The sequence below is a fragment of the Agelaius phoeniceus genome, chromosome 15, assembly GCF_051311805.1.
Source record: "Agelaius phoeniceus isolate bAgePho1 chromosome 15, bAgePho1.hap1, whole genome shotgun sequence".
Taxonomy (NCBI): domain Eukaryota; kingdom Metazoa; phylum Chordata; class Aves; order Passeriformes; family Icteridae; genus Agelaius; species Agelaius phoeniceus.
This window is the reverse complement of record NC_135279.1, coordinates 217,906-228,718: the sequence shown is the minus strand read 5'-3', so window position 1 is coordinate 228,718 and position 10,813 is coordinate 217,906. Positions and strand designations below refer to the sequence as shown.

At 43.4% G+C, this 10,813-nt stretch overlaps 1 protein-coding gene across 2 annotated transcripts in view; it reads right to left on the bottom strand.

Annotated features, from left to right (window-relative positions):
- Nucleotides 1–1,579: 1,579 nt before the first annotated feature.
- The window catches only part of JAKMIP2 (janus kinase and microtubule interacting protein 2), a 38,421-nt gene continuing 29,187 nt past the window's right edge, over nucleotides 1,580–10,813 (bottom strand). For both annotated transcript variants that reach the window (XM_054642974.2, XM_077186594.1), the window contains 3 exons: nucleotides 10,744–10,809; nucleotides 10,037–10,109; nucleotides 1,580–5,672 (listed from right to left, as the gene is read on the bottom strand). In XM_054642974.2, the coding sequence (XP_054498949.1) occupies nucleotides 10,059–10,109; nucleotides 10,744–10,809 (117 nt within the window). In that variant the 3' untranslated portion in view covers nucleotides 1,580–5,672; nucleotides 10,037–10,058. The remainder of the gene's footprint in view (nucleotides 5,673–10,036; nucleotides 10,110–10,743; nucleotides 10,810–10,813) is intronic.

The window sequence follows — 10,813 nt, the reverse complement described above, 5'->3', positions numbered from 1 at the left end:
TATAGGCAAATGAGCTGCACAGCCTTATCCAGAGAGGATCCTCAAAGTCCTTCTGAGCTGAGCTCATTCCACAGGCCCTGTAGCACACATCTATTTTATATTGTGTATCTTTAATTCTAAGTTAGTGTATTGTAATATTAAATGCTCCTTCCATTTTTTTTTTCCAGTCAAAGGAAACAAGACTGCTTGGCTCAAGTTCTTTGCTTCATTCATTATTTAAAGATTATTGTGCAAGGGAAATGAACTCTCTGATATTTGAACTCTCTAATAGTAGATAACTAAATCTAGATCCAAATTTCTGTGTTTCAGACTCATTTAATGCGTTTCAGTCTTCTAAGAGCACTTTAAAGATACGAACAGCAGTTCTTGAGGACTGGATCTTGCGAAAGATAATGTTTGGGATTTTTTTAGTAAAGAATACATTAGTGTACTGGGCTATTCTGTAACAATCTGATATTCTTCAGCTTAGATTTCTTGAGTGCAAAAAGGATGAGAGAGGTATAAATACCTGGCTACAAGTTTGCACTTCCAAATGTGCTTCCCATTTACTTTCTAAGATTTTCTTGACAATTCTCTTCCCAAAGGGCTGTTTGGCAAATCCAGAATCTGAGCTTCTCAAGGTCCGAAGGTGCAGCGCTGACCCCCGCGAACAGAAGCGGGAGCCAGCTGCGCCCCTATAGCCGGTCACCGCCGTTACGGCTCTGGGATCACCGTCACTTCCAAGGGTTACGCTCACGTCCCTGCGCTTCTACCGAGCCTTCCTAAAGCGCTCGGTCCGTCCCGGCCCGGTGTTCCCGCGCTGCCCTCTGGCGGCACGCGCGGAGAGCGGCCGGGGCCGCGGCCCCGCCTCAGCCCCGGCCCCGGCTCAGCCCCGGCCCCCGGCCCCCGGCCCCCGGCCCCCGGCTCCCGGCCCCCGGCCCCCGGCCCCCGGCCCCCGGCCCCCGGCCCCCGGCCCCCGGCCCCCGGCCCCCGGCCCCCGGCCCGCCCCGGCCCCGCCTCAGGCCCGCCCCGGCCCCGCCTCAGCCCCGCCCCGGCCCCGCCTCAGCCCCGCCCCGGCCCCGCCTCAGCCCCGCCCCGGCCCCGCCTCAGCCCCGCCCCGGCCCCGCCTCAGCCCCGCCCCGGCCCCGCCTCAGCCCGGGCCCAGCGGAAGGCGGCGAGCGGCGGCTGTTTTGTATTTCAACCCGCGGCAAGAGCCTTCAAGAGCTCCCAGGCCGTGCGCCGCGGACTCCAGAAAGGCAGCAGCTTGCTGTTACGTTTTGGTTTCTGCACAGGCCTGGCAAACAGCAGTAAATTCACCCTTGGCCCCTGCAGGGACCGCTACCTGCCGTCCCTTTTCCTAGTGATCGCGCCAGGATCTCGCTCACTCTTTAATCGGTGTGCTCCCCACCCCACGTACCCCCCAGCCCTGCTGTGTCCCAGCCCCCGCGCCCCAGCATGTGCCTCCGTAACTCAGCTTGAACGTGATTCCTCTGAACCAGCTCCAGATATGCTGAATATCTCCGTGAACGTACAGTGTTGGTTGCTTTTTTTTTTTTTAAAAATGCTGCTGTTTTATTTTTATACAAACTAAAACACCAGAGGTCATTGAATCCTATATTAAATACATAAATTAAAAAATAACCATTCATAAAACTTTACATACAATAAGGATTCTCTCCTACACGTTAATACATATAGTACAGGTACATGTCCAGTGTTTATCAAAGGGTCATTCTGCAAGTAATTTACAATTTTGTTCTGGAATAGACACCAAAAAAATCTGGAACAAAAAGTATATATATAAAACCACAGAGGTGCTGATGTGAGAGAGGGCAGGGGAAGAAAAAACCCTTTGGATCACCAGCAGCATTTGTGTGTTCTCTGAGCCCTGCTCATGTCAGGAGGGCCTGGCCTGGACAATCCTCATGGGATGCCATAGAACTGAAAGCTTCGGGTTTCAGAGGATGTTTCCCACTGACATAATGGTAGGTGGTTGGAAGATTAACAACACCTAAAAAAAAATTTCTCCGTTGTCCTCCAGGCACATCAGTAAGAAAGGATGGACCTGTGAGCCAGGCTGGTAGCACTGCAAGAAGTACCATTTCCTTACTGCAACCCCAATTGCCTAAATTCATCTCACGTAACCAGACCCTCATCTGAAGTGTTTAAATTCAAAAAACAGTCTTCAAAGTCTCATAACTTGGTCACTGGGGGAAAAAAAAAAATGAAGTCAAATTGTGGTCAAGCTGATTTGTACTACCTTCTGTGGCTCACCTCCTGCTTTGGCAGGATGGATAGCCTGGAGTGCTGCCACTCCTGAACAGCCTTGAAGGGATGCACGGGAGGGATCCAGGGCTGTATTCACTGCCCTCAAAGGCTGCAGTAAATTGATTTTTCTTTTTGTTGTTGGCTTTGGGGAGGTGAGGTTGGCTACAGTAACTAATCTGAGGGAGGATTCTCAATCCTTTGCTTCAATGAACATCAGCAGAAAACCCAGGATTAACAGTCCAAGGAGAGTGAAGGGTCCAGAAAAAAAGAATCAAAAAATTAGCTGCCCATGAGATGTGAAACTAAACCTGGAGGAATAATCTGGATTCAGTTCCCCATGCCTAGATTAAAGTATACTTTTGTAAACTACAGCAATAATTTCTATATACAACAGGGAATTGCTAAGTATATGCATATATATGTATATATATGTTCATATACATATAGATACATGTGTGTATATATATATATACACACAGACATGAAACTCATTTTTATCTAGCTGATAGCAGAAAGTTCGCATTAACTCGCATCAGCATGTGTGTTTTCAGCATGGCATGTGTTATGCTGCAAGGAGAGTAAAGTAGTAGTAGTTCAGCTCCCTGGAGGGAAGAACAATCTTTGAAAAGTTTGCAGATCCAGGTCTGCTGCAGTCAGACTACCAGCCCCCATCCCACCCTGAACCCTTGGGAATGCAATACCTGCATGCATATGTATACACACAGGAGTAAGGGAGGGCAAATTTGACAAAAAAAAGAGAAATTAAATAAGATAACATGACTTAGGGAGTCTAAATAATGAAGCCTGCCACAAGACCAGTTAGGTATGTTGTAAAAGTGTGTATTTCTAACTGTGCCATAAACCTTCTGTATGATTGCCTGAAATAAATGTTTCTAGGGATTTTTTTTTAAAACCAAACCAGTGGTGGAAGTTATTGCACCATCACTGAAACCAAGACCTGCTAATTCTTCTGCAAGAACTCAGTGCTTTAACTGCCAGCCCTAACACTGAGGAAAGCCACCTGAAGGTGTGAAATTACCTGATGCTGCAACAGAGGAGAAAAGAGTGAGGTGGGAAGGAACAACCAGAGAGGAAGCTCCCTCTGTAGCTAACGAGCTGCTGTTAAGCTGCTCAGTAATCTCCAGCTGTCACAGGAGTGGGACCACTCTTCAGGGCCTAACTCCAGAGCTTCAGGACTGAACTGCTAGCTCATGGAAAGCACAACCTTATTCACAGTCTTCTGCTAGAGAAAGGAATTTGAAAAAAAAGACACGCAATGTGCCTGCAGTCATGTAATGTATCTACCTACAAGCATATTTCTTTAAAATGAGCCAGCAAACATACAGCTTGGTGCCAGAACTCAGCAAACCCCTTGGCTGAACCAGTGTTTCAAGAAGATGTGGTCATTCTATAATTTAAATTAATTTTAAGGAGCAGGAAAGAAATCACTTGCTAATAACTTCTAATCTTCCATGGACGGTTTAACACTATCTCCTGGCACTCAAGAAATAAGGATGTTAGCAGTCTTTGTGGAGAAACTGAGCCCAGAATTGCAATGCAGTTAGTCAAATGAACATTACTGATTAAAAGCTATTCTGGCCCAAAAAAAAAAAAGGTATCTGTGAGGGGCAGGCATCCTTGATACTAGAGAAACTTCCTCCCTCCTATGGCTAAGGAACTGCTTTTGATGTGCTGAGTTGCTCTGGCAAGTAACCTTACTGCTTTGTGCCTCAGCTGCTTTGTCTGTAAAAGTAAACAGGCAACCAAAAGAGATCTTTGAAAAACTCTTCGAAAGCTCTTTAAAAGTTTCTGATGTGCGTAAGATGTTCGTACATGTGATCCCTGCTTTGAAGGTGTAAGTAATGCACAAGCTGTATTCTGGCCCTTAATTTTCTAGTCTTTAGTACAGAAATCCATTTCTTCCAGTTAAAATTAAGGCTCCATTGCAGACAGAGCCTGGCCACAGGAATCCAAAGTCTGAACAGGCGGGGACTCCATTCCCCAGAAAATGAAACCAGAGGCACTGAGAAGTGTACTGTCAGCCCACCAGTGAGAAAGGGAGGGTGGGTGCAGCTGGCTGCACTCCTTCCCTCAGCACAGGACTCTCACAGTGATTGCTGCAGGCATTATGCTCCTCAGGGAGTACTCTTCTGAAAGACTGCTGGGGTGCATGGACCTACATTTCTGACAAAGTAATGGGTGCATGGACCTATGACCTCAGGGAGGCACCACAGCTGGATTCCAGGCTTCATGATTACAGAGGTAAGTAATGCTTTCAAATGAAAACTGCTTTTAGTTACTCTTAACTGTGGAAAAATCTAAACAGACTAGCAATATTTCTTATCTCTAATAAGGTTGTGTTCACAATGTTTTTCCCCATTTTTGGTCTATGTATCATTGATCAGGAAGCCAACAAAGTCAGTTGACAAGCTGAACCAAAACATTTTTTCCAAGCTGGGACAAAACAGTTGGAAGCTGATGCTTTGTGAATCATGTCACATGGATAAGGGGATTAGCTTTCCTCCCTGCCCTGTCCTCCAACGTCTCTTTTCTTTCTCAGAAGCTACTCTGTAGGTCCAATTCAGTGGTTACTCTATAGTCAAACCAAGTATAGTCATTATTATCTCAATGGCAGTCTTTAAAGAGTATGAAAAGTATCTGATAATAGACAGGCTGTTCTTCATGGAGGGATGGTGAAAAGAGATAAGGCTTCAACTCCACTGGAAACCTTCCTTATGCCATTCATCCTCTTCTTCCATTCCTTGGCCAAGGCAGGAGGTGCTGTGTAACGATCTCAAGCACAAAACATGGCGACCTGTCCTGCCCACCCTGCAGTAACACAGACTGGGGTTTTTTTCCTTTCTTCCTTCCACATTGCAGCTGTCATTTGTTCCTGAGGTTAAAACCAAAGAAGGAGAGCAGGAGTCCCTGCAGCGAGAAAGCCACATACTTCAAATTGAACACTTTGTTGTCAGCATTCTCTTGAGTTTCTCCTACTCTCATCTGTTCATTTTTGATCCATTTGTCAGATGACAGGGTAACATTTAAATGATTGCCCTGCACAGCAGGAATAGATTTTTCAATTGTAACTTTGGTTCCATGCCCAAGACACACTGACTTGATCAGCTGAAAGTGGTCCCTTCCCTTTAAGTTCTTCCTAGGTGATGTGGGTTGTCAGTTTATTTTTCTTCCCCTTTTGTAATTTCAACATACAGGATTTCATTAGATGCAGCATATATCATAGCTTTAGACAGGAATTGTCAGGTAACAAATTTTGAGTGATGGCTTTAAAATACAAGGTGGTTGCAGTCTTGGCTACAGGTTGTTCATTTTTATACTTTTGAAAATAGGTGTAAACAATATTCTCTTCATCGAGGGGTGGAAGCATTTGCCTTTATAAGGACTTATCTGTGTGGTCGGGCACTCTAAAAGTTAAAAAAAAAAAAAGAAGAACATCTGTATCAGATAAGGTACAAGTTTCTAAGTTCCTCTACCTACCTATGCCAGATTTGCCAAGATAGAATCAATATATCAATCAGGAAGCTGAAAAGGCTAGTTCTTGTAGCTATCAGTGTGAAACTGGTTTTGTCTGCATGAAAAGCACTTGTGAGAATTCTGTGCATTTTGATAAGCTTGTCCATTTAAACCCCACGAAGTTCAACCCTGTGGTGCATAACAGTCCCCATGGGCATGTTCACATGAGTAGTATGCATAAGTTTCAATGACTCTTGAACCAAAGCTGCCTACAATTCACCCATAACAAGAGCCATGGCAGCAGGCAATATCCTTGGGGTGTCAGAGCAAGCCCGGAATTTTGGCTAATGCAGCACCGAGGCAAACAGAAACTGCTGATGTTCTGAGAAAGCCTACCCTACCTATAGAAAGTAACTTTGGTTCTCAGGTTTGAGACCAGGGAAAAAAGGGCATATTTTGTCTGTTATCTCAGCATTTAAGCCTACATAGTAAAATTCACTGTGTGCAAAGTCCACACAGACCACACTTCCTTGTGTGATCACAAATAAGTGAATACATATGTTCACAAGCACAGAGAAAATGCAGGTAGGAAAATCCCATATAAACAGGAATCAGAGAGCTTCTGGTCCGGATACTGTATCTGCTGCACATGGCTTCCTTCATTTGCACATTCTTGTCCTTTGTTATTGCAGTACAGCACTGAGTCAAGTGTTCACTCTGGGTGAGAAGGAAACCAGAAGGTATCATCTGTGACCACATTGTGGATTTCTCTCTCCTGGTTTCTCTCTGGCAAAGAAAAACCTGCACCAAGGCATGAACAAAACCAAAGACTTTTCACCATCAAGTGGCTCCCCAGGATGAGCTGGGCTTTTTGTTTGTTTTGTCAGGGATCTATCTGTATGAAGTCCCTTATGATAAGGCTACGACAGTTCACTTGCATCCAGTAGAAGTAAAGGAATTTTGTAGTATATATATATATAGTATACTATACATATGACAAAACATACAGCTCAATAGTTGTAAGAAGAAATGCTGATGGCACACTCCCCATGCCATGCTCACCTTTGCTGAATTAAATCACCCGGGTAGGCAGGTGTTTTTTAACGCAAATGGGCAACACAAATCAATGTTAGTTATTCTCTCCGATTCCATGTATTCCAGCCTTGGAGAATATGACTTTGCTAAAATCCCTCTCCATCTTGCCAACACCATTCCCAAATTGCCTGTGTCTGGAGATTTCCCCTCAGGTACTGAAGGGAGAGGATCCCATAGAGGAAAATGCAGGGGTGAAGGCAGGGGATGAGGAGCTTACCATTACCTTGTTTTTGAGGAACTGCTACAAGACTTGATGCTTTGCACCTGTGGAGTGACTGGCCTTGGTAAAACACTCTACAGGTATCATGCGTGCTGTGATGCTGGGCCTGCTGCAGCTGTCTTTACAGTTCAAGGGAGTTCACAGCAGTGCAGATCCTCTGGAAAAGCATTGAGTTTATATATCCCCCACACACACCTCACCCGTAAGATTTTTCCACCTTCAGAGTCAATGTCGATTCTCTAAATCACTGTATCTCCACCACTGTCACGGCTCTTTTCCTCTGTCACTCAGCTCACCGTAATCTGTCCTGTTGATCCCTACCTGATGTTCATCAAGCCAAATATGTAAAAGAAGGATGGGAAAGGCAAAAGAACCCTTCACCTCCTGGGTGGTCCTAGGAAGGCTTTATGGAGCTGTAACCCACATTTCAGCCCCTGCTGATGCTTCTCATCTTCTCTATGGGGAACTAGAACCCTGTGTGCTCCAGGACCAGCCATTATGGAGCAACAGTGACTTCAATGAGTGAAACTCATCTTGGCATTGTACTTAGAGCAGCATTCCTGGGCTCAACAAAGTGATCTCAAAGGGATTTACACCTGCTAAACCTTAGATGTTATGTAAAACAAGAGAAAAACCCATTGAAGGAGATTGGGCCAGAATGGGGGGTGGAGGGTGGAGAGAGAAAGGGTGTGAGGAGGGAAGTGAATTCTTGACACAGTCCCTAACGGATCCACGTAAATTCCCCTGCAAAGACATCAGTCAATTGTGCAGCTGGGACAGTCATGTATGCCTTAAAGACAGCACAGAAATGTTTATGTTGTTTTGACTATTAGTCCTGTTCAATGAACATGACAGCAAGGTGTGCAACAGCTCCGTGAAGAGCAAGAGCTGAACAGGACCCAGCAGCCCATGGAGGCAGGATGACTCCAAGTGAAAAATAGCAAACCTCCTAGAACTTAGGAAAAATATGGAGTTCTGACCTCAAGCATCTTATTAGTTTTTCTAACCAGCCAATACTTGCCCTCAAATTAGGCCAAAAGGACCTAAGTGTTATCAGCAAATGGTATTAGCAGATTTGTATTGGTAATACTAGGACATAAAAGCTTCTCACCAATTCTGTAGCTGTACTAGAAGAGGCAAATACTCATTAGACAACCAATGCCGTACCCACACTGGTGGAAAATGTAGGTGCAAACTGTATATATAGAAAACTCTGAACCTCTTATTGGCCAAGTTTTTCTCATATGCTGCACAAGGACCTTATTTTAGTTGTGACAGGAACGAAAAAAGGACAACAGTACAGGCAAATGGAAAAAAATCATGCAGGCAGGTTCTCATAAATATCACTAGAGGTTCCTGTGATTTTTCAAGGTGCACCTTAAATCCAATATTTTTCTTTATTTGGAATCTTCCGCTAGGTTGACTGCTTGTTCTAGACTCATGATTCTGTGGTCAAACTACCACCAGTCAGAGACACCTAAAACATCTCACAGCCATACTATGCTGTACCATGGTTCTCAGAAATCCTGCAGGAGGAACACAATTAAGTATGCAGTCATAGGTTATTGTGTTTCATAATCACTGGATCAAGGCAGTATGTTTGAAACAGCAGCAACTTGATAATGATACTGACTCCTGTTCACAAGAGCTGTGATCACTGATCTGTCTGCATTTCTCCTAATTCTTCTCTATGGGTTGTTCCCCGTTCAAGCCAACCTCCATGTAAATTGCTGCCTCAGCCCATGGAAACATTCATTTTGAGGTTTGGCCAAAAAAGGACACAGTGGATTCCAGTTGATGTGGATAATTCTGAGAGTTGTCTCTGCATCAGCACAAAACTGCAAATGAAAGCTTTGATCTAGCTGAAACAAAACACAAAGCAGGGGCTTTTCCTTAAAGGGAAAAGGAAAACCCACCAAACATACCCATGCCACTTAATTATAATCAATACATTGAATTGTATCTGGAAACAAAGAATGAGCTGGTACAAATGGTGGAAGGGCATGGCAGAACATCTTTCACACAACTGTATCTCAGCTTGTATCAAGTGGAGAGCAGAGGAATTATTCATTAACACAGCTGAAGCCAGAGCCAAGAGAGACTGAGAAATTTAATGGTATGTGTCTCTCCTCAAATCAGAAAATTATGCTGTCATTACATGTTCTTGAGACTTTAACATCATGTTTTCTATGCTATGTTCTACTTTGTTATCCTGGATCAAAAGAAAAATTGTCCTAGCCCAGCATCCTTGTTCTGGAAGTGGCTCACAGATAAAAATGGGACCATTACAGTTCTCTGATTTATTTCCCCATCTTCACATTACCTTTTGAATTCTGAACTTTCAGCTGCTAAGCATACCGTGACAGACTTCTTTACCACCTGCACCCTTAACTATGAATTTTTGTTTCTTTAAGCTTATCACACGGTAATTGTTTGTATTAGACAGTGAACAATAGCAAGTTGTCTGTCTGTCCGTCCATCCATTCTATGACAAATTTTTTAGACCTCTCCAATACCTCCTATTAGCAGTGTCACTTCCTGAGCCAGAAAAATCCTTCCATTTCTCTATCTCTCCCTTCCTGTCTTTCAGCAGTTGATCACTCTTCCTTGTCCTTCTTTGTATTTTTCCTGCTGCTGGACACTTGTTTAAAATCCTGATCTCCTTCCTGAGTGTTAGTTCAGAATGTGTTTACAGTTGAGGTTATTTTAACTGTTTTCCATCTGCATCCCTTTGTAAACATCAACATTAAATTTCCCCTGCAATTCCCTTGGCTTTTTGATACTGTGAAATTCCTTGTTAGCTTTTATTTTTACAATTATGAATAGCACAATATCACCAGCAGCTTGGCAGTACAACAATCCCCTACTGTGAACTATTGCAAATCAACAACAACCTGCTGTATTCGCTGACTCCAAACATCCACAAGAACACACAAGGATGTGATCCTCCGGTCTGTGCAAGAAGTGCTAGCTTTGAGGAAATAAATAAAACAGTCTTACCTTTCCAAGAGGCACATTGACATCAAGGCCAAAGAATAAAGGCAAGAGAGAAGAACAAGAACAGAAATAGAAACTGCAGAAGAAAAATAAGACTGTGTAAAAATGAAAGATAATGGCATTGTAAGCATCAGAATTATTTTTGCACTCTGTAGAACAGAATATTTATTAATCCAGAAAACACTGTTATTTTCCTCATTACTTCTGTAAGTACCACACCACCTCCCAGGCTTAGAAAACAGATCCAAATAATTTTGGTGATGGATTACAATTGGCACCATATTGAAAGCCTGAGGTGTAACTATCACGTCATGATAACCCCATGGGTTGACAAGTCATAAAGCTAGATAACAAGAATAGCATGTGTGGTATTTTTAAGCGTGTTAAAAGACAGTGGCTGCAATCCATGCTAGAAATAGCCTGGATTATAAATACATAAATATAAACTTATATATATGTACACATGTATGTTTATAGTACCTACACACACCTATATCAAACACTCACCATAACATGTTTCATAATGTAATGTAGTGTTTTAAGATTAAACTCTGTATCTACTGACACAAATTAAAAAAAAAGGACAGTGGACCAACACCAGCAGGTGCAGCTGACTGAGCAGAACAAAAAGGTCATATAGTTCAAGAGAACTGGATGACTACTTTCAAAACAAAGTTAATCAGCGTGCTTCAAAGGCTAACAGAACCAACCTTTTCCTCCAGATCCTTAATTTGTCTCTTTTGGATGTCAGTTTTATCTTCTAAATCTCGGATCCTCTGG